Here is a 24,909-nt window from a genome sequence, read left to right on the forward strand (position 1 = left end):
TAAATGAGTCAACAATTTAGATTTAATTTTATTAAACAAAATTATTCTATATATTTTTTTTTTATCTCCAATTGTTTATTTGTTATCTGCGTGAGTACATTGAAACATTAAACTCCAGAAATTTCAATGAAAACTGGAAAAATGGGTATGTTCTAAAACTTTTGACTGGTAGTGTATAGCACTTTAAGAGATGCTATATAGCAGAGAGGTGTATAGATATGACAGAGAGTGAGTGATGTTATATAATGGAGAGGTGTATAGGTGTGACAGAGAGTGAGTGATGTTACATAGCTGAGAGGTGTATAGGTGTGACAGAGAGTGAGTGATGTTATATAATGGAGAGTTGTATAGGTGTGACAGTGAGTGAGTGATGTTATATAATGGAGAGGTGTAGAGCTGTGACAGAGAGTGAGTGATGTTACATAGCTGAGAGGTGTATAGGTGTGACAGAGAGTGAGTGATGTTATATAATGGAGAGTTGTATAGGTGTGACAGAGAGTGAGTGATGTTATATAATGGAGAGGTGTATAGGTGTGACAGAGAGTGAGTGATTTTATATAATGGAGAGGTGTAGAGCTGTGACAGAGAGTGAGTGATGTTATATAATGGAGAGGTGTATATGTGTGACAGAGAGTGAGTGATGTTATATAATGGAGAGGTGTATAGGTGTGACAGAGAGTGAGTGATGTTATACAATGGAGAGGTATATAGGTGTGACAGAGAGTGAGTGATGTTATATAATGGAGAGGTGTATAGGTGTGACAGAGAGTGAGTGATGTTATACAATGGAGAGGTATATAGGTGTGACAGAGAGTGAGTGATGTTATATAATGGAGAGGTGAATAGGTGTGACAGAGAGTGAGTGATGTTATATAATGGAGAGGTGTATAGGTGTGACAGAGAGTGAGTGATGTTATACAATGGAGAGGTGTATAGGTGTGACAGAGAGTGAGTGATGTTATACAATGGAGAGGTGTATAGGTGTGACAGAGAGTGAGTGATGTTATACAATGGAGAGGTGTATAGGTGTGACAGAGAGTGAGTGATGTTATATAATGGAGAGGTGTATAGGTGTGACAGAGAGTGAGTGATGTTATACAATGGAGAGGTATATAGGTGTGACAGAGAGTGACTGATGTTATATAATGGAGAGGTGTGTAGGTGTGACAGAGAGTGAGTGATGTTATATAATGGAGAGGTGTATAGGTGTGACAGAGAGTGAGTGATGTTATATAATGGAGAGGTGTATAGGTGTGACAGAGAGTGACTGATGTTATATAATGGAGAGGTGTATAGGTGTGACAGAGAGTGAGTGATGTTATATAGCTGAGAGGTGTATAGGTGTGACAGAGAGTGAGTGATGTTATATAATGGAGAGGTGTATAGGTGTGACAGAGAGTGAGTGATGTTATATAATGGAGAGGTGTGTAGGTGTGACAGAGAGTGAGTGATGTTATATAGCTGAGAGGTGTATAGTTGTGACAGAAAATTATGTTATATAATGGAGAGGTGTATAGGTGTGACAGAGAGTGAGTGATGTTACATAGCTGAGAGGTGTATAGGTGTGACAGAGAGTGAGTGATGTTATATAATGGAGAGTTGTATAGGTGTGACAGAGAGTGAGTGATGTTATATAATGGAGAGGTGTATAGATGTGACAGAGAGTGAGTGATGTTATATAATGGAGAGGTGTATAGGTGTGACAGAGAGTGAGTGATTTTATATAATGGAGAGGTGTAGAGCTGTGACAGAGAGTGAGTGATGTTATATAATGGAGAGGTGTATATGTGTGACAGAGAGTGAGTGATGTTATATAATGGAGAGGTGTATAGGTGTGACAGAGAGTGAGTGATGTTATATAATGGAGAGGTGTATAGGTGTGACAGAGAGTGAGTGATGTTATACAATGGAGAGGTGTATAGGTGTGACAGAGAGTGAGTGATGTTATACAATGGAGAGGTGTATAGGTGTGACAGAGAGTGAGTGATGTTATATAATGGAGAGGTGTATAGGTGTGACAGAGAGTGAGTGATGTTATATAAAGGAGAGGTGTATAGGTGTGACAGAGAGTGAGTGATGTTATATAATGGAGAGGTGTGTAGGTGTGACAGAGAGTGAGTGATGTTATATAGCTGAGAGGTGTATAGGTATGACAGAAAATTATGTTATATAATAGAGAGGTGTATAGGTGTGACAGAGAGTGAGTGATGTTATATAGCTGAGAGGTGTATAGTTGTGACAGAAAATTATGTTATATAATGGAGAGGTGTATATATATATAAATAATATGGAATGAGTATGGAATGCTGCCTCTCGGGATCCCGGTGGTCAAAATCCTGTCAGGGTTAGGATACCGACACGTATCGGTCGGTATCCTAACCCTCATATTCTTCATACCCCTAACACTCCGTTTCTGGTTCCTAAACCTAACCCTGCCCCCTAATGCCTAAAACTAACCTCCCCCTCCCCGCACCCTAAACCTTATCCCTCAGTGCCTAACCCCTAACCCACTCCTAACCCCAATACTGACCTTTGGGATGCCGGCGTCGGCATTCTGACAGCGGGATCTATCCTTTGTTGGGATATATATACAGTATATATCAATGCGATGCTCTCCACATTATATGCAGATCACTGCGATGTACCCTGTATTATGTGGTGGTCACTGCGATGCTCTCTGCATTATATGGTGGTCACTGCAATGCTCCCCCATGCTGCTGTCTGTATGGTGTATATAGAAAGAGATGTGACTTCTGCAGCTGCACTGCAATGTTCTGTCTGCGGACTACTCAAGCTGTGCCTGAGGGGGCATCTTTGCAATTTAGGGGCACCAAAATGATTGGCCTGCTGAACCTAAAAATGTTGTGGCACCCCTGACTGCATCTGTATTGGTGTTTCGCTGTATTTACCGCTGTGCATCATGCAAGGGGTTAGTAGTTGCCGCGACTGCATCCAATTTATATTCAGGCCCTATAAGGAGGGAGTATCCTGACCCCTCACCATATCCCTTCCTCTCAACAGAGGGCCTGATACAGACCTGCTCGGTAGATGTGATCGCTTGCACGATGTGTATGCTAATTGCGTAGGCAGTGCTAATGCACAGCAAAGCATTAGCACGCCCAGTAGAGAGCGATCACATGGTGTATGCTGACACCCACCAGCCTGTTTTAAGACGCCCACTTCACGTCATGTCCAGGAAGTGTATGCAACCATCGGTACATCGGGTAACAGCGGATGCTATCGCAGCGCTTGAGGTTGACCATACCCTGCCGCAAGCACTGTGAGCACTTCAGTGTAAAAACAAGCCAGGTGACGTGTACTATGATGCTGTCTTTTAATTATGGACACCTCTAAAACGCCGTTGAGATGCTCAGGCACGCCTGCGTTTGCACCTCCACTCCCTCGTTTTTAATGGCCAACCCGTCACTCACTCTGCTGGGCTGTCTATGTGCAGCGAGCGAACACATTGTGTACTTTCGCTAAGGTATGCGCATGCGCACTGCGATGTATACATAAGCGCACATTGCATACCATCGGCAGCAGCGAGAGTACGCATCTTAGCAAACGGGTCTGAATGAGCTCCAGAGTTCTAAAAATTTCCCTGGCTAATTTTCCATCCCAATCCGCCGCTGGCACAGTCTGCTGGTGCGTCCTAAAGACGCCTGACGCTAGCAGAGTAGTACGGGACCCGGCGGTTCACTCATGACAGGCAAGTCGCCCGGCGTATTGAGGCTAGATGTATGAGGACACATCTGTATACGAGTCAGAGACTATTATATAGCAGAGAGGTGTATAGGTGTGACAAAGAGAAAGTGAGTGATGTGTAACTAATATAATGGGGAAAGAGGTGTATAGTGGTGACAGACAGACAGAGACATCAGTGCAGCAGCAGCAGCAGGGACTCGCCCCCCTTGTCCGGGTGATTGGTACGTCCCTCCTCCCCCTGTTCCGCTCTTGGTAAGGCCCCTGTAGCAGCAGTAGCGGTGACTGCGCATGCGCACTGAGCCGAGCACTTGCTGCCGCTATAACGGTATCAGTGGCTCTGGGCTATTCCTGGGCAGCAATGGCGGCGAGTCAGACGGCGGCGGCCGTGGTGGGGGGCACCGGTGGGCAGGGTGGAGGCGTCACCGTGCAGGGAGGAGGTGGTCTTGGCGGCGGCGCAGGGGGAGTTATCAGCACGGCACCCGGTTTGTGTCCCGGCTCGGTGTCTGTGTTTCCCAGCTTCCCCAATGGACCGCACTGGAGCACAGGGACCCTGCATCAGCACACCGTGCGCAGCCTGGACCGGGCCCTGGAGGAGGCGGTGTGCTCCGGCATCCTAAACCTGAGCGGCCGTAAGCTGAGGGACTTTCCGGGCAGCGGCTACGATCTGACGGACACCACACAAGCAGGTGGGGCTATTGTCAGCGGTCTGCGCTGCAGGATGGTGCTCAGTTCCGGGCATGCCATTGTCATACACCATCACACCAGGGTATGCCACTGTTATACACCATCACACCGGGGTATGCCACTGTGATACACCGGGGTATGCCACTGTGATACACCGGGGTATGCCACTGTGATACACCGGGGTATGCCACTGTGATACACCGGGGTATGCCACTGTGATACACCGGGGTATGCCACTGTGATACACCGGGGTATGCCACTGTGATACACCGGGGTATGCCACTGTGATACACCGGGGTATGCCACTGTGATACACCGGGGTATGCCACTGTGATACACCGGGGTATGCCACTGTGATACACCCTCACATCGGGGTATGCCACTGTTCAGGGCTGTAACTAGGGTAGTGCCGCCGGTGCCATCGCACAGGGCACCACAGGTCAAGGGGCGCTGTTTGGGCCTATCAAATTTCTGTTATCAATCTTGCTTGTAGCTTCCTCTTATTTCATCCCCAGCATCTCCTGGCCTCCCCTATCTCTTACCTGGCCCTTCCCCATGAAGCCATGGCCCTTTTTTGGGTGCATGATGTCCCTTTGAAAAATGAAGGGGGTGCCAATGCTCTTTCTGGTACAGGGCACCAAAAAGTCTAGTTACAGCTCTGCCACTGTCGTACACCATCACACCGGGGTATGCCACTGTCGTACACCATCACACCGGGGTATGCCACTGTCGTACACCATCACACCGGGGTATGCCACTGTCGTACACCATCACACCGGGGTATGCCACTGTCGTACACCATCACACCGGGGTATGCCACTGTCGTACACCATCACACCGGGGTATGCCACTGTCGTACACCATCACACCGGGGTATGCCACTGTCGTACACCATCACACCGGGGTATGCCACTGTCGTACACCGCAGTCACCATCCTACTGCATGCCACTGTCATAGTTCTATGAATACTCCACCAGCATTCCAGGGCATGCCATTGTCATACATCAACACCATCACACCAGGGTATGCAATTGTCATACACCGCAGTTACCATCCTAGGGCATGCCACTGTGCCATAGGTCTATGTGTACTCCACCACCATCCCAGGGTATGTTATTGTCCCGTAGGTTTATGTATCCTCCCAACACCATCCCAGGGCATGCCACTGTAGATGGCTCTATGTATTATCCACCGACACCATCCCAGGGCATGTCACTGTGCCACAGCTCTATGTATCGTCCACCACCATCCCAGGGCATGTCACTGTGCCACAGCTCTATGTATCGTCCACCACCATCCCAGGGCATGTCACTGTGCCATAGCTTTATCTATCCTACATACACCACAGGCCCAGGTGATGTCACTTTCACATAGCTGTGTGTATCATCCACCATCAGTGGTACTGAGTGACATTCATTGTCATCTCTGTGTCATGGGGAACGCTATCCAGCCTGACCCCCAACCCCTTCATTGGAAATGCCATACAGCACTCGGTGACCTCCTTCTTACAGGGATCCCCATCCAGCAGTAAATAACCCCCTTCACCTCTCATAGGGATCTCCGTCCAGCACACGGTGACCCTCTTCCAGCACTAAGTGACCCACTTCTCATGGAGGTAGAAGCCCCTGCATTTACTGCACATTCAGGTAGTCTGTCCCAGGAAAACCTTTGTACTTACTGCATGCATATGTAGTCTGTCCCAGGGAAGCCCCTGCATTTATTGCATGTACAGGTAGTCTGACCAGCGGAAGCCTTGCATATACATGTAGTCTGTCCCATGGAAGCCCCTGCATTCACTTCATATACAGGTAGTCTGTTCCAGGGAATCCCCTGCACTTACTGGGGTAGTCTGTCAAAGGGAAGCACCTATAATTACTGCATGTATAGTAGACTGTCCCAGGGAAGCTCTTGTACTTCCTGGATGTACAGGTAGTCTGGCCCAGGAAAGCCCCTGCATTTACTGCACGTATGGGTTGTCTGTCTTGGGGAAGCCCCTCTAATTACTGTACATGTAGGTAGTCTGTCCTAGAAAATCCCCTGCATTTACAGGTAGTCTATCCCACATACTTCTACACTTAATTTCACATGCAAATAGTCTGTCAAGGAAGCCCCTGCATTTTGCTTGTTAAGGGCCGGCCCAAGGGAACCCCTGCACTAACTGCATGTACAGGTAGTGTGTCTCATTAAAATCCCCACTATTTACTACATTCACATGTGTTCTGTTCCGATGTATCACCTTAGTTTACTACATATTTGGTGTTCTGACTCTTGTATTTGTCTTCATGCGTTACAGTTGTATACATTTGTATTTATACAGTGTACATTTGCTAGGGAATGTTTCTTACTGTTCTATTTATCAAATTTATTTTTTCATAATATTATGTAGATAATTTTATGGATTGTTGCTATATACTAACAGCGTAATGCAGGAGATTTCACAGAATTCTGCATAATGTTTATAAGCACTGCAGATCAGTCCCCATTATTTCAATAGAGAATACGATGTGACCCCTATGTACCAATAGTTTGGCTCTGTTAGTTTACACCATCTTCAGCTGTGTAAACCGCTTTAAGTCTATGGTGGTTTACAAGCAGGAGAGAGCTCTTCTGATCTCTCTCCTGCAGTATCCGGCCAGTGGAGGAAACTGACACTGCGCATGTACACAGTGTCAGATTTCCTCTGGTGGAGTCTTTCACAAATTTTGATAAACTCCTGCAAAATGCCGGAGAAGTAACTTGCAGGGAGAGTGGTTATCACAACTGCGGTCCTTACAAGTTTTACTTAGTAAATAGTGGGGATATATTCATTAAAAATGAAAATATCTGCAGCGGAAGGGATACTATAATAACTGTGGCAGTTCTGTGACTATTAATACATATACCCCTTAAGTGTGGTCAGCAATACCCGTTCTCTCAGAAAAGCCAGTGTAGCTGACATTTATGGAACATAATTTAATTCAGTAGCTTATACCTGGCTCCTCATGGGCTGTAAGTAAAGGGCCCAATTTAATTAGCCATGCTTGTGGCAGTGACCGGGGCTACTCGGGTGCAGCCCACAGGTTGCACTTCATGTAGAATTATGTTGGCCTCCTCTTGAGGCTTTCTGCTCTTACCGCGCCCACCGCGAAAACCCCAGACTCTTAACCCGGAATATATGGGTTAACTTGCAAGGAAAAGGGCTTGTAGTTGAATAGCTAGGGGCTTTAAAGTCCAAGACTACAAGCCCGCAGTAAGTATTGTGACTAATTGAAACTGACCCACTGGGAGTGTTACTAATAAAAAGTCTTAACAGTAAATTGTTGCATACAACACAGGCACGTATTATTCTGCTCTGCCACTGTATATATATATATTTTTTGTTTGCTTACAGTAGTGTTTTATAGTCCGCAACACAGTAGTTCTATTTAATTCTGTAGTTTGTACAATTTTATTTTAAAGTCTGTCCTCTATGATAATATAATTGTAAAATCAAGCCAGCAATATATTTCCATGGTCACAGAAGTACCAGATGTGGGTCAACTGAACTAGATTAATTGGATACGTGGACATCTTTTACTATGTGTATTCATATTTCCATAGTTATAATTACTCATGTAACCCATGTATGTGGTCAGAATTGTGCCCATTGTCACACTTTAGTTTCCTACATTACTTGCCGCCCAGTAATAAGTTGGAGGAATAAATATATATTGACTTTTATCCAAAACTCTATATAATAGTGTAGGATTAACTGGATGTGTACTTGAGTTTTTCACCTGCTAGAGACTTGGTAATTCCAACTGTTAAATCAATCACTCAGCTTTTCTGAAATGTTTTTTTAAAGCATTAGCTAATCAGCATCATCATGTGTGATCTGTAACTTCCATCATATAACAGTACCAAGTGATTACTGCATCCACAGTACATGTGCTATAGTCGGCCTGTGACAATGTTTTTTTAATGAAATTGGGCAAATGGATAAATCAGTATATTTGTGTCAGTCCTTTCTTCCCCCAGCATCTGGCTGTGCATCTCCAATAATCTGTGCCCTGTTGTTCCCTGTTTGGTTATATCCTTGGTGTGTAGGCAGGTGGTGTGCTGTTGTACGGTCATCTGCCCCTATAATTCACTTCCAGCAATCTGTGATTGTTCTTGGAGTTAGAAAACAAGGGGCTATCAGACTCTGCTGTTCAGACTAGTAGATTTTATGGATAGCAGTGATAGCCTTCTCCACTGCAACACTAGTGTATGTGTGTGTGATTTATTGGAGGATCCTTTTTTCATCAGACTTGGCTATTACCTATGTTCTCGTTGGATCACTGGAAACGTGTGATTGCAAAAGCTGAAGACAAAGTGATTACAAATGTTGGCTTCATATAGGGTCCTATTTATCATTAAATATTTCTGGCATACACCCGTTGCTGTCAGATTTACCAAGCTAGTTTGGCCCCTGCAGCTAACGCCATCTGGAGATAGTGTTGTGCTGCTGTGGCCTATGGGATGCACTTTGCAAAATTTATCGGCCATGGCCGCTGTACATGCATTATTAGTAAATGGCGCATGCACAGCAGTCACACTAGATGAGTGAAGAGACTGCTGTTGCGATGTCTTCACTGCAAACACATTTCAGGTACTGTCTGCTTTCGAAGCCCCTGTCCCCGCAGGTGAACAGTCATACATTCGGGCGGTATTATCATATACTGTAGTGCAATTTTGGCAGCTAATAGCACGCCCAGATCGCACCGCAAATGTGATCATTGTTAAGTGGTCCGTGATTTGATGTCGTAACAAAAGTTAGACTTCGTTTTTAGTTAACCATCTTCAATACCGTTGTATTAAGATTGAAAAAGAATGCAGTTTATTTTTGGAGCACCTTTCTATTTATCAATGTGTTATTGCAATATTTAATATCTGCAGTTATGTGCAACTAAAATGAATCTTCCATTTAAAATGGCAAAACATTTATTTCGTAATGGGGTTGACTAGTGTTCCGTAGGTTTTTACAGTCTCTTTCATGTGTCCTGGCCTCTGAGTGGTGCTTTGTTGCTAGAGGCATGAACACATTTATGGTCTTTGTGATTTCTCTCTATAGAATTCCACTGAGGAGCATTCTTTAGTGCTGAGCGGCAGTAGGTTTTCAAATACAGAATGTCTATGTTTAGGGAGGAAAAAAAAATAAAAATTATAATATCTATCTAGCTCTCTATATATCGCCCATATCAGCATGCTGATTTAGATAAGTGCATATAACTTATATTGAAAATAAGGTGTGAAGTATTGTTGGAACTATATATATATTTGAACACACTATTATATTGTAACCGTTGTGCAATTAAGCATTTAAATGATGGTTCTGTTTTTGAAAATTCTCTCTATGCACTGGAATTTGTATCTGTTAAGCTAGGTAGATACTGATAGATATATCGCCTATTCCACTGAACGGGCGATATATCTATAGTGCATCGCCGAGTGTGTACTGCGGATATATCTGTGAATGACGTAGTTTACAGACATATCCGATCTGTTTTGCAGCACAGCAGATGACAAATATATCTTTCAGATATAATCGGCCATCTGCTGGTGTGTACGGGCGATGCGCCGTTCGCCCGTGCACATGCCGCTGGACCCGGCAGTGGTTGACGGCTCAACTGGGCAGGCAATTTAAATGCCTGCCGTATTGAAGCTGTCAAGCTCGGTGCATCGGGCAGACGATTTGCAAGTGTGTATACACTTACCAATCGTGAGATAGGTTTGGTCGACCTAGTGTGAAACCAGGTAATACCTTCTTATTGAAGTCCTCAAGAAAAGTAAACCTGTGCATGTATTCAATGGACTTGTTTGCTTTAAACTTATAAAATACTATGGCTTTGGTTAATGCGTTCTCTCTCCCTCTTCCTCTTCCTCTTCCTCCCCCCTGGTCTTTTTTTGTGCTTAGTAATGGCAGCTTGGAGAAGGAAGAACCTAAGCCTCTGCTTCGTTTAATTTATAAGTCGAACAAAGAATGAGCCAAACGGAACATTGATATACAAAGAAGTTAGCCATTGTCAGTAAAACTACACTGCCTGTTACTGTGCACACGGAACATTGTTCTTTTATGGAAGTGCATTCAAAGCCCGCAAATAATACAAATTATTTTGCCTCATAAGTCGCCTAGCGCTACCCAGACACAATGTAATCATTTACAAAACTGATCATGATTTGTTACTGCAGATTGTACCTCGGGCCTGACACATGGGCCCGTTTTTTTCTTTCTTTTGTATTCTAAGGGGGAGTGGCCACGCCTCCTGCGAGTAGACCATTACAAGAAAAAAAAAGGAAGGATTCTGCACAGAACTGGAGGTGGATTCTATAAAGTATACCAACCATTCAATATTAATAGTATAATTACTATAATCACTTATTGTTGGTGGTGCTCCCAAAGTCCAATATGTATATACTGAAGAACAAAGAGAAAAAAGTAGGGCTATTGCCTGGGGCACTCTTGTGAATGAATTTTTATATGTTTAAAATGTAACTTTTATTATACATAATTAAAATAGCATAGTACCATACAATTAAGTCATAGAGACCAGATGATGTAAATAAATCACCTGTAATGATCAGACTTCAAAAGTGTAATGAGGTCTGATGGTGAAATATTAATAAATTATACAGTACACACAATCAGACTTGATATAACTTGATCAATACTGTAAACTAGTACGATAATTTATTTACAATGCTTGACCTAGTGCAAAAACAATCCCAAATAAGTATTTTCACCTACAGCACCTGGTATTCCCTAGAGGTCTCCCACTAGGTACTAATCAGGCCAATTACTGTTTGGCTTCCAAGATCAGACGAGATTGGGCAACTCAAGTAATGTATGGCTGTAATGATTATGGGGAAAATTGCAGTATAACTGGTCCAAGCACTATAAATTTATGTAGGACTAGTTAAATATATAGTCCATTTAGTTGAAAAAATAATAAGTAAACAAAAAAGTAACGCATCAGCAAACTTTATTGTTGTACGAATTTAACCCCCCTAAACACCGTACAAGCAAGGGTTACATTTTTTTTTCTCTTGCTATACTCAAACTACTCACACACCCCAAAAACAATGTTGCTGTACAACTGCATCATATAGTACCGCAAATAACTTTTTTCCCATTACTGTCTGGCTAGATTAATAACCAATATGTGTTACTCAACCTCATATGTCAAACTTCTGTTTTCCTATAGCTTGCAAGTTGGATTTCTTACCACTGTCAGTGTTACTATGCAGTCGGGTTGGGTACGGTATGCCGGTGGTTGGGATCCCGTCAGTCGGAATCCCGGTGCCGGTATCCCGACAGGGTTAGAATACTGACAGCTGACGGTCAGTATTCTAACCCTCCCCTTCTCCCTACCATAACCCTCCCCCCTAGTGCCTAACGCTAACCCTCCCCCCAACCCCGCTACTTACCTTCGGAAATTCCGGCACCAGCGTTGTAAGCGACTAAATCCTTGCGGTTGGGATATTGACTGCATCCCTACGCAGTCTTACTATGGTGTTTGTGCCGAACTGTAAAGTGCTGCAGTGTACTCTTATGGCACAGGTTCTCAAACTCTGTCCTCGGGACCCCACACAGTGCATGTCTTCCAGATCTCCTGACGATATTAAAATTGAACCTCTATATACCCCTACCTGTACCTTCTAAAATCCTACCTATAAACCTCTAAGGATGACGCTTAATTTGCATACGCAGTCATACAGTAAATAGAGACTCCAGACTTAGAACATGTGGTTCCAATGCACAAAGTATTATTCAAGTAAAAAGTACAGTTACACGCTATGATCTGTGTACAATTTAGCGCAAAGGAATTATACAGACCCAAGTACAGTATACATACGAAGCGCCTCTGGACCAGATCCCGGCATTCAGAAAGAAAACCTCCATCAAACAGCATTCAGCAAGAAGACTAAAGACCCAGTGTTTGAGCACACATGTTTATACCCCCCCAGAATAGACAGGACAATAGAGAAGTTTCTTGCTTATGCAATTGGTTCCCAGGGGAGAAGCATATGTTACAGTGCATTTAACAGGCTGGTTCAAATACTCGCCCAGCCTCTAACAACTGAGGGTCTTTTCCCTCCCGACCCCATGCTACATCCTAACAGTTGTTCATAAAATATACATTTTGTTGCTTGTAGTTTCTGCGGTCCATAAGTTGAGAATGCCTGATGTGATCTCCACACCGATAGTACCCGAATTCTGTTGAAAGAGTATGCATCAGTACGAACCCAAACACGGCTGTCTTAACAGGTATAAAACCTTAGTTATCAAATATCTTTATTTCACAGCATTTAAACTAACTGAACCAACTTAAATCTTCTATTTTAAAGCTTATTAAACCTTATGTGTGAATATGTAGTGTGTGAGTATGTGGGGTTTGATATAAGGACGCTAGTTAACTTGGGGCAGATGCGTGCGCACAAAGCTTAATAAAAACATCGGTTTCATACAAAGTCTTATGCATTCGCTAATATGCGACCAGTTAACAGCGCAATTGTGCGTATTAATGTGTATATGAGGAAGGGTGCACTTAACTCTCACTAAGTGAACATTTTAGCAGGGTGACATGCTGAGCCAGATAGTTCCACATGCCCACTCTGTCAGCAGTCCCCCCCACCTGTCCCAGGCTTCAAAAGAAAAACTCTTTATTCTCCCAGTCTCTTGTGTGAAATGCAAATAGCCCAGCTACAAGAGACAGACCTAAGATGACACTCTAGTCTTTGAAATCATGTCATTGCAGGAAGCCTGCTAATGTAAGGTGTGTATTTGAGCCAGACCACCTGGAGTGAGAGCAGACATTATTCCAGGAAGCTTATCTACACAAGCCAGTTGTCACCTGGCCACTTGCTCTATTCAGCTAATGCAATTTTGGCATACTGTAAAGCCATTTCTGAAATATATATCCTTTATAATACGTAAAGTAATGAAATAGGCTCTTGGTGAATCGCCGCAACCCATGGCGATGATCACAGATGCACTCGCATGATGCTAATAGTATTATCGCCACATGTACTAAAGTGTGAGTTTATCTAAAATGGTGCTTAGGCGGCCATTTCGTAAAATGGCGTCTTGCGGCCAGTCGCAAGATGGTGTCGCTGCGATTCAATTTTAAACTGATCTTGTCTCAGCCAATAATCCAGGTTCGACACTCCTCACAGAATACAAGTGAAATAATTAGCTCCACCTGTGGATATTTTAAAATGTGTTGGTGAGTAATGACTACACCTGTGCAGCTGCTGGGTGACCTGGAAAATATGAACTGTGTGGTGTCCTGACGACCGAGTTTGAGAACCACTGATCTATGGCTTTATAGATGATTTCTAAAGGTATTCAGTCTGTGATTACTCTGACACCTGTCTATAAGGCAGGAGACCCTAACACTGTCCTCAATATTCTAGATGCGGGCTAACAAGTGATTTGAAAACTGTGAACTTACATTTTGTGCTCCTACTTCCCTTTTTTGCTGCCTAATATTCCTTAATTATAGATCAGACATGACCCTTACATATGTTCTAAAACCAAAAGTCATAACACAAAAAAGTTGCAATTTTTTGACACTTGGACATTTCTTCCTTTCATGGTGTAAAGGCCCCCATACATCAGCAATTTGAAAACCACAAATGAACAATTTGAAGATTTATTGCCCGATTTTAGTATTTCCCAATCTAGCAATCTGCACCCATACATTACAGATCTTTTTCAGTGATTTGCAGATCGATTGCGGCAAACAGAGATCTGCCAATCTTGAAAGGCCCATCATTTTATTGGTAACTGTCTGCAAATCTGCCGAGCATGGCCATACACTAGCAATCTACAGCCCCAATCCACCTGTGAAATCCAACATGTTGGACAATCTGATTTAACAATTCCAATCACTTTTTGGTTGCAATCTGTGAAGCCCATACATTGCAGATTTTTATACACAATCTATTGCAAATTGCAGAATTTCCACAATCGATTGCTGATGTATGGGGGTCTAAACACATGGCAGACCATAGATTCTTGTTCCTGATCTCTAGTGTTCCCAAAGTTGAACTAATCAATGTCCCCTTCCTGAGGTGCGTACTAGTGCTTCCAAGGTTAGTGCCGGGCTTATGGTGGGCGGTAATTGCATAGCTCCAGATACTTAACCTGGCAGCTATGGTTTACAATGTGTTAGCTATGGGTTTACTGCGTAAAATAATTGAATAGCTTCGGGCACTTAACCTGGGAGCTAAAACCAAGAGGAAACTCCCACAGTTAAATGAGCCCCTTCAAGTTTACCAGCTGTATCTCCATTTAATGTATATGTTGAACAGTTATCACCATGGGCTAAATGTATCAAATTCTAACTTACAGGGTACCTACTAGGCTGTTTCAATGGGGCGCTGCACCCTTTCCAATTTGAAGTCGCTGAAATGTGCCTTGCCCTTATGGGGGCACCCCGCTGAAACAGCCGTCCCCAACTGCAAGCCGCGGTGTCCCGTGGGGGGAAAGTTCTGAGTGTGATTAGAGGCTGTGTGCATTTTCGTCAGTGCTGAGCATACCTCAGACAGTGAGAAAAGGGGCGCGTCTCAATGACATGACCCTTTTCTAGTGTCCACACCCTTTTCTGGGATTGCACGCATAGAGGAGTGCCCACCCTAGAATGAACACTAAACTTTGGACAGAGAAACTACAGTTTTTTGTTCAACCTGGCATCTGTTCTTACGGTATACAATCGGGAAACCGGCTGCCTTAATACCGACAACCGGCTTCCCGACTGTCATATCCCGGCGAGGGTGAAATGCCGGGCGTCTATATCTAGACGCCTGTCATTTCCCCGACTCCGGGAGACAGATGCCCGGCATCCCGATCGAAGGGATGCCGGGCGCCGCGAGTGGAAAGCAGCGGCGGGGGAGGGTTAAGTTTAGGGAACCCGGGGGGGGACTTAGGGTTAGGCACCCGCCCTGGGAGGGTTAGGCTAGGGGGAGGGAGGGTTAGGGTTAGGCACCCCCAGGGGGGGGACTTAGGGTTTTGGCAGCGGGGATGGGGGAGGGGGTTAGGTTTAGGCACTTGGGGGGAGGTTAGGGTTAGGCACCTCTAAGGAGAGTTAGGGTTAGGGGGTTAGGTTAGTTTATACTTACCTTAGCGATGATCAGGATTTCCAGCGCTGTTGGGCTTCTGCTGCCGGGAATTGTGCTTCTGTCGGCCTGCCGATGCCGGGAATCGGTATTTCATACCGACTCCGTTCTTACTACTAATAAACGTACATAGTTTTGGGGTAAATTCAGTTGGCTGCGACCCGGCTTGCGACGCCTTGCATGTTGCACTTACGGTAGCCCAAAGATCACAGATTTTTTTTCACAGTCTCATATGGATGGGGGGAGAGTTTGTTGGAGGATAGTACGATGGACAGTTGCCGAGACCCCTGTACCGCACGGAGGTGTGCTGATGTCAACTGCGACACCTGGCCAACCAAAATGTGCTTCTGTGCATGTGCGGCTTGTTTGTGGCGCGGCTTACTTCCTCTGTCCTACACAGCAGCTGATGCTCTCTCTGGCCCAGGCCCCCGAAATGGCTAGTTACGGTCCTGCCTGTGTTATCCTGCAATCTTTTCTGTCTTTCTATTAGACCAAAACCTGGGTAAATTATTCACACCCCTTTCCAATTATGTAGCTCAGAGCAAAAATCAATAAGGATGAAGTAGGGGTCCGGGAATCGGCACCATCGAAAGATGGTGAAGATTCCCGCTGTCAACCCCAGAAAATGTAGTATTTTCGGATCTTGATGAATTTTGGTCCCCATACGATATGGGGACAGTGGCCCAGATTGGTATTGAAAGGTAAGTAGGAGATATCCGTGATATCTCCTGTGTAACCTTTATAATGAATGGCCAGATACCGAATTTCTGCAAAAGTCGATGAAAATTTTAATTTTCAACTACTTTTGTGGATTTTGAAGAAACCCCTTAATGAGAACCTTTTGGTGACCAGAGTAGTAAACAAGACACAGTAGATGGGGCTTTACTTTACTATGGTCTCTGGGATGTTCCATATACAGATATTATTCAGTGTCCCATGATCTCCAAGTCTACCGTCTACTCCTTAGGGAATTGTATTTCCCCCTTTTGCAAGCTGCGCACTAATCAGCCAATTACGGTAGTAGCGACACTCATACGAGGGATTACTTTGTGGTAATGCAGGAGGTGTAGCCCTGTTTGGTTAAATGTAAATAAATGCCCTCTTTCCATTCTGCCGTACCTGATTTTCTTAGCATTTAGAGTGCTGGCTGCTTGTTAGTACAAGCATTTCCATATCAAACACTGGGCCTGACTCAGAGATGTACACTAATGCAATCGTAGCTGTATGGAACACAGCTGTAAAAATATGCTAATTTTACCAAAGCATAGCCGAGCATAGGGACGCCCACTGCTGTCCGGCGACTCGCACCAGCGTAAACATCGGTAAAAACTACGCAGCATATGAGGCATGTCTGACGGGTCTCAAACACCGCGTCTCTTCTGACATGCAGACAGCGCTCATGTCGTGATGGAGAACGCAGTGGTTAATTTCTGCACACCCATGAATCGGCATTTAAATAGTCATACATGCCTGAGTTTGCCTAGCCACCCCCATTACCTCTTCCAAACGCTGACTACCTGGCACTCGCTCCTTTGCATAACAATAGCTGCACGTGCACAGGGCGGCTTACACACATGCACAATGGCAAACAATCACTCCATCTGCATAAATATCGGCATTGCGTACATCAGGCCCACTGTTTCCTTTTCACTGGGCAGCTACACTTATACGAGTGCTGCTATTTGTCTGTCATCTATATATAATATCTTCTGCACACCTTTGGTAATGGCTGAGATTAACAGTGTACAACAGTGGAATGAAGGCCGAATTCCAGATTAATATAAGATTTTAATAGAACATACTTCCTTTTCCATTATGTCCACTAGAGGTCAGTGATCGCCTTGGCAGGTATTGTTCCTTTATATACTTTGCTTGAGTTATACATTTATGGCAGACCGCTAAAATACCTGAATAATAGAGGATATAACAGACGTGTACAGTTGGTATATGATAGTCTGGTCAGAGTAGATTGTCTTTGAATTGTATTTGACACCCTTGTTGTAATGATAAAATACTGTTACAGTGAGGATGGCGGGGCACACTGCACTCCCGCTGACTCCCTTCTGAACCCTACTAATCCGGCCTCGATAATCACCCAAATAAATATTAGGCACTGACGCCTCTTCAAGTGAGTGCCAGTTAGGAGGCTGCGTGTTGGGGCTGTCCTTGCAGCCACCGAGCTGTGGCTGCTTTTATTTATGGCCGCGGCCTGGGTTGGTGCTTGTAGAATGTTTTGCATTCATGATGTGCACTGAGCACTTGGTGGTTACGTTTTATATTCTGATTTGAGAGATTTAATGAAAAAATGTTTATCTCCCCTTTTATTGTGCATCATAGAGGAGCAGAGAAATGCTTATCCTACTCACGGATCAGCCAGGCCATGACAACCTTCCTATCCCATTTCAAAAGATTGTATTTGTAAGTAGTTTTTATGTTTAGGAATGATGACTAAATATAAATGGGGTACCAATATATTGTGTTGATACTGACCTACAGTAAACATTTAATATTAACCCCTGAAACTTCATAATTGTGGTGTTAATTTTCACTGTGCCTCTTTAATGAATCTCTCCTTATTAAGATAAACTCTTGTTTACATATAAAACAGTTTTAATCCCACATTATTTTGAAGTTTGGAATACCTTGACTACTTTTAAACGCCCTTGTTTTGGCATTTATGCTGTTTCACCAAATATCAGAGTTGGACTTTTATACACTGTCTTCTTCTCATGCATATGCATTGGAGGAAGCTTTCAAAGGTAATTCAGGAGACCATTCCAATTTTCTGAATTGTAAATGCAAGGCTAGCCTATTTTTGTTTTCTGGCAAATTATTAAATGTGTCCTGTGCTCCCTCTGAGTCTCTCCCATGTTATGAAGCTTATGGCTATTCTATTTACTCATAAGAGACACTATTTACCTATAATCCTTATTTATACAGTGTTCTCCCCAGAACATTTTTCCAGCCTGGTGGCATCAAGAAGTAGCCAAGTGAGGGCCTTCTCAATAATAAAATGTTTTAACCCCTGACCTTATAATGAATTAAACTTGAAATAACATTTTATATATTTATTCTCCTCTTCTTCTTAGAGGCTCAGTTGTTTGCAGTTTTTTCATAATCAAAGTCTGTAGGATCTGGTCCCTCTAGTGAAATCAGCATCACGTTATTTAGTGCTGGCACCACAGAATATTATTTATACTGGCACCACAGAATATATTTTTTATACAACTCCCAGATACTGCCCCCACTTGCAGGCTGCCAAATACTATCCCCACAGATTTATTTTTCAGCTCCTACACAGACAGAGAGTGGGCATAGGTCTACTCTTTTTAATGTGTTCAGGCAACTGTTCCTGTCCGAACAGCACGCCATTGCTTTTATACTGGGGGAGGGATCTCTGCCATCCAGCCTGACACCACCCTGTACTGTGACGGGCCCTAGCTGCACCACCGGCACTCTCCCCTGCCCCAATGCACCGCATCCCCATACAACCTGCTGCCCGGCACTCTGTGCCAAACAGTGACTTTTGTAGTGAACAAGTCGATGAAATAACGGACGTGCGAGCACTCGAATGGCTTACTGTTAGGATGCGGCCTGGGATCTGCCGTTACTTAAAGTACCTCAGTGCAAACTTCCCCTGATCTCTCGAGAGGTCAGATGCCAGGTGCTACGGCGGGTGACTTGCTGAGGATTATGCCTGGGTTCTGCTCCATGATTCGGTTCCTGCGGTTACCATCATGGGCGCAGCCATGACAAGTCTAGATCACTTGATCAGCCCTCCACCCAATGGTAGCATTGGTTGCTGACACTATCCTCCAATGGACCGCTACCTTAGGCTATTGAGTCTGACTCCAGGAACAGGAAGTTGCTGTTCAACTTTGCTACTTCCAGTGTTTACTAGCTATTGCAGCTTTCCAGGTTCCACGTTCTTTCCCTTCCAGTGTTATATCCTAGTGTCTGGATTCGCTCCTGGTTTTATACTAATTCCAAGTGACTCCTTCCAGTGCTAATCAGCGTCTGACTGTTCCAGTAATTTCTTTACTTCTTGTCTGTGTGCTGAAACTCTAGTCATAAACTTCAGTGCTAATCTGCGTCTGGATCACCGGCTTGTGTACTCGGTACAGCATCCGTGTACTGACTGCTAGTGCCACTCGTCTACATCGGTCCTCTGTCTGGATCACTAGAGATACTCTAGTGCAAGCTCTTGCTGGGATCTCCAGTGTTCTCACGTTTCAAGTTCCCTTTATTGTAGTCCAGTGTAAGAACTCTCAGTATTCTCCATTTATTATCCTGCATACTCCTCTCCGCTCCATATCATTACACCGCGTACGCAGTCTGTTATCTTATTTCAAGTGTCATCTCCCGGTCTCCTCGTCATTCCCAGGTACCTGACCAGAGGGCCGCAACCTGCTCACTTGGTGCAGCGAAACCCAAATCCCAATAGGAGGGGTCACTGGTGAAGACCACCCAGTGGGTTAGACTCCACGCCTCTGGTCAGGTCGAGCCAGCACCTGGGTTTGACCAATAAAGAGGATATTACTGACACCCCATCAGTTGCTTCCTAGCCACCCTAACCTCCCGACTCCAATCCTCCAACTGAGGAATTCCTTGTAGCGGACCATGACACTGACTCTGCCTAAACTGTTAAAGATATATCAAAATAATGAATTTTCTTTTATACAGGGATGTAGTCTTCATCCCAACGGTCAGGATGCCGGTAGTCAGAATCCCGGCGCCGGAATCCAGACGTAGTGGCAGTGGGGTGCTTGTTGGTGTCGTAGTGTTAACGGGCACTCTGGTGGGTCTTCTGCTCCCATATCCCATGGAAGCTAAAGAATGCTGCACTGACCTGCTGGATATGTGTCTGGTACCTCCTGCATTGAATCTGAATGTGACTTGAGCCAGTGTCGCTTGTCTGTTACCACGGTCAATTCTGTCCAGTCACTGCTGGCTCTCTTTCTCTAATCTAAGTCTGAGGTTAGCAAACTTTGTCACGTGTCCTAGTGTATCTGCCTTTTTTTTTTGTTTTATGGCACCCCTGTATTAAATTTAGAGAATCATTGTTACCTGTCTTATTGGATTCAGTTATGTAGTGGAGAACACTGTTACGCTTCTGATTGACAGCCTCCAGCACTGGTTTTGCCCTTCACGTGGACCAGAAGAGCAGGGGGAAAAAAAAAAACAGAAGTGGAAGATGAGTGGGCAGAAGGTGTGATGCAAGTGGACAGTGGGTTGTGGGAAAAAAAAGCAGTGGAAATGGACAGAATTGGTTGACAATGGGAAACCTGCACACAAATGTGTGGGACATAGAGGCTCTCGTGGGAAGTGCGGTACACAGAATACAAAGAGGCAGCAGAGGATGGGGCAGTCTTGGAAGGTGGTGATGAAGTAATGGAGTCATAGGTAGACAAGGGAAGAGAGTGAATCCTACTTATATTGAGGTCTGCTGGGACTCAGTGTATAGCAGGTTGCATAGAGGAGTAGAATGAAGGGCAGTGCAGGAGAGCGCAGGGATGCCAGGCACATAGTAAGCGGTCTGTGCAGTTAGCCCAACCTACAAAGATGCCAGCCTAAATAACTTGAATTGGGACCGGACAACACACTCGTGGTACCCTAGAAGTACTCTCAGGAACCAGTAATGCCCTTTAAACTGTGCAGCCATCCTGATTTGTTTTCAGTGATGGATATATTTTGGCTAAGTTAAACATTTTGCTTTCAATCATTTCTAGCTGTTGAATTTTGCATTTCTGGAGTTCTGATGTTCTCTACAGATGGCACAATGGATGTGGTTTTACTGGTGGCAAGCTTTAGAGACTGGTGAATGTCTGTCTGTGCAATGTCACACCTCAGTTAACCTCATCCTAACATTAGACAAGTGATTTAGATATTAAATTCATCATAATTTACCACTGATGTCTGATTAAAAAAAATACATGTGACTGTATCATTTTATGTTTTTGTTTTACACAGGTCAGATAAAGCTAAATTAGCTAATGTATAATGGAGCAATGAAACAGATTTATATATGACTTGTTGGTCATGTACTTATTGTACTCACATTAGTGACTTGAATCAGTTTTGGTATCTGTTTTATTTGTGCAGTGTATCCCTTTTAAAATTTTGTGTAGACTGGCAGGAGCTGCACTTTTTTTTTTCTTGCTAAATTTGGAGTTTTCATATGTGGGGACAATGGGAAGTCCAATCTGAACTACAGTTCTCAGCACATTTTTAGCTGGTAAAGTCGTAGGTCTGCAATTCTTCACAGTTGTGGAAAGAACATCGTCCTATCTGTCATGATGCCTGTTATAACAAACAACATTAATTGTAGCATGCTAGACAAAGGGGTGCCGGGAATAGCCTCGGTCTAACAGCCCAGGCCTACGGTCCCCTGGAGAGGGGTAACCCTTTATTTGGGGTGTTCACCCACCTCCCCAAGGATCCCCAACCTGGTCATTACACCCCCGCTAGAAAGAATCCGATGCTGGTTGTGGAAAATACAGGGGACCCCCTACTCGTTTTGACCTCTGTATTTCCTCTGCCAGGGCCGGCTCACTGAGCCTGGTGCTGGTTGATGAAACTACAGGGGAACCCTACGTTCCCCCCCCCCCCCCCACCCCTGTATTTTCACAACCAGGACTGGCTCGGAAAAGCCCAGTACTGGTTGTGCTATGTCGTGTTTTTTTTTTTTGTTTGTTTTGTTTATTTTTTATTCTTTTGCAACACAGAAGCATGCACTGATCTTGCGGATGTGTGAAGGATTCTGTGTAACTCAGACCTTGTAATGAAAGTCGCATTACAAAGTCCCAGTTTTCATATGAAAAAATTCACTTGGACTCGCACAATGTAATGGCCTCAAACTCACACGTTTACAGGCTGTTACATTTGCCGAGCTGTGGGACAAACTTGGACAATCCAAATGTGCGAGAACCCAGAGGTCCGAGTTTGAATTCACACAAAAACTCTGACCCTATTTTGCACCTGGACAAGCCATGTATAAACCATATGTAATGCATTGACATGGTTTAAAATGCAGATTTACAATATTTAGCAATCTAACAAATTTATAATCACATAATTTGCACCAGCTAGTTATTTTGTTTTCTATAACGTTGATTGTTATCGGTATGAAAGAGAGAGTATTTTGAAAAGAGCATCAGTTACAAAAAACTAATAGGAAACTTGGTGAGAAGTCTGCTCACAAACTGAAATTCCCAAATAAACTGTTCATACTTTGACAGATGTTCAGTCTCTTTAAAGAGCATCAGAGAGGGAGCAGAAGCAAACTTCAGAGACTGATGAAGCAAAACTGTTCTCCACCCCTGAAGTGTCTTCTGGATCAAAAGGAGGATAAACCAGGCAATGCTTATCCATCTGTTATCATTACTGCTGAAACACCACATAAAATCCCTTCATCATAACAAAGCAGTAGGCGAGACAAGGGAGTTTAAGGTCAATACAGGTTGAGTCTCCCATATCCAAATATTCCAAAATACGGATTTGTTTTTGGCATGACTGAGATAATGAAACCTTTGCTTTTTGATGGTTCAATGTACACAAACTTTGGCTAAGGCACAAATTATTAAAAATATTGTATAAAATTACCTTCAGGTTGTGTGTATATGAACATAAATGAATTTCATTTCTGTACACAAACTTTGTTTGAACCACAAAATTGTTGAATATATTGTATAAAATGAGCTGCAGGCTGTGTATAAGGTGTATATAACACGTAAATGCATTCTGTGTGTATATTGGGGTCCTATTCCCAAGATCTCATTATGGTATGCAATTATTCCAAAATAAGGAATATTCCCTTATCCAAAATACCCCTGGTCCCAAGCATTTTGGATATGGGAGACTCAACCTGTATTTCCAAACCAATGGACTTTGGGGGTAAATGTATTAGGCTGCATGTTTTAAATATTGACACTTTGTTCACATGTGTTACATGCCAGGTTTTGCCTACAACATAGCCGCATTGTAACTTCCTGGCAAAATCGCAGAAAATCTATGATTTTGAGAACTCTGCTCAATATATTTATCTACTGGTAATTCTATTTGTTTGTGTAACCAAGTAACCTTATTATTAGCAGCCCCAAATGTGTGAGGGCCAGCTGTGAAATGTGGTTGAAGCTCTGTTACAGCGTTGGGACTTCATGTCACCAAATGGAGTTGGTAACACAATAAACTAGATTTGCCATTCTTATATTCTTGTCTAATATTTTTTTGGAAAGACAGTAGATGTAATCTGTGAAAGATCTGATCATAGCCAGAAAATGTGTGTTCTAGGGGCCCATTTAATAATGTGATTTGCAATGCAATCTGGGTGTGCTATTAGCGCTGATGCATGCATAGCAGGATGCAATAATAGTGCTGTGATGTATGAAACCGCACATGCAGGGACCGGCTCAGAAAGGAGCCTGTCCCTGCGATGTGCTGGGAGTGAAGTGACCACGTCCGTGGTCTGTTCACTCCTGTTCCAGAGATTCTGCACATGCCCTGTCTACTGACCACACCCGTGCGGCGGGCACTCCCGCATAGTTTTGCAATGTGTAGCCCACAGCGGCTTACCAGAACTTGGTAAATCTGACCGCATTGCATTTCTATGGGGTTGTGGCTACTGACGGAAGGGGAGGGACCGCAGCAGGTAGCGGAGATTGCTGCTGCGATCCATTCATAATACATTCAGGGGATCCTAGATATTTGTGGGTATCCCCCCGAAAACTGCGGTTTTCGGGGAATAAGCTACAAAAATGTAATGATAAATAGGCCCCCTAGTGAGATAATGATGACGAGCTCAAGTCACATTTCACAAGATATTTTAAAGAATGCCTTCCCTTTGCACTCCACCTACAATCACCCTCAGAGTTCCCATATTAAATTAGTCAAATGATTTTGTTTTGGAGATTGGACGTTTTCCAGTGTCCTTTGTCAAAAGGTAACCGGTCCTTTTCATCCAAATCTGATTTGCATATTATCATATTTGCCAAGTGTGTGGGAACAAAATCAATGTCAGGCAGTTTTTGGTTGCTCAGATTGAGAAAATTAAAATATATGTTGTGTACCAGTACAGCAATTTCAGGCATGTGATAAAGAAATCTATTCACCCATTAATGTTTAAAAAGCCCTTTAGCTTATCAAAATGCAGAAAAAAAACATCATTGTATCTAATCAGAATACAAATATGCATGGTGCAGAATTGGTGTGATATGAGTGATAGTATATAATTCAATGTGATTATGCTTCCCTTTTTCAAAGAGGAGGAATCTCCAGTATAATGCAGTGAGAAATTGGACTTCTCCAAAATCCAGGTGTATATGCCGTATTCAAAAGGAAAAATTAAAATGCCACCATTGTATGTAATGTTATAAAAATGTTTTATTTTTATGAAGTAGGAATTT

The 24,909-nt window shown here is 43.6% G+C and overlaps 1 protein-coding gene and 1 pseudogene across 2 annotated transcripts in view; one reads left to right on the forward strand and one right to left on the reverse strand.

Moving 5' to 3' along the window:
- The first annotated feature begins 4,063 nt into the window (after positions 1-4,063).
- Positions 4,064-24,909, forward strand: part of LRCH2 (leucine rich repeats and calponin homology domain containing 2) — a 181,624-nt gene continuing 160,778 nt past the window's right edge. For both annotated transcript variants that reach the window (XM_088453038.1, XM_088453043.1), the window contains exon 1: positions 4,064-4,391. In XM_088453038.1, the coding sequence (XP_088309164.1) occupies positions 4,064-4,391 (328 nt within the window). The remainder of the gene's footprint in view (positions 4,392-24,909) is intronic.
- LOC148538591 (5S ribosomal RNA) lies at positions 11,129-11,246 on the reverse strand (annotated as a pseudogene).

Source organism: Taudactylus pleione, unplaced genomic scaffold, assembly GCF_031769625.1.
Source record: "Taudactylus pleione unplaced genomic scaffold, aTauple2 ptg000039l, whole genome shotgun sequence".
Taxonomy (NCBI): domain Eukaryota; kingdom Metazoa; phylum Chordata; class Amphibia; order Anura; family Myobatrachidae; genus Taudactylus; species Taudactylus pleione.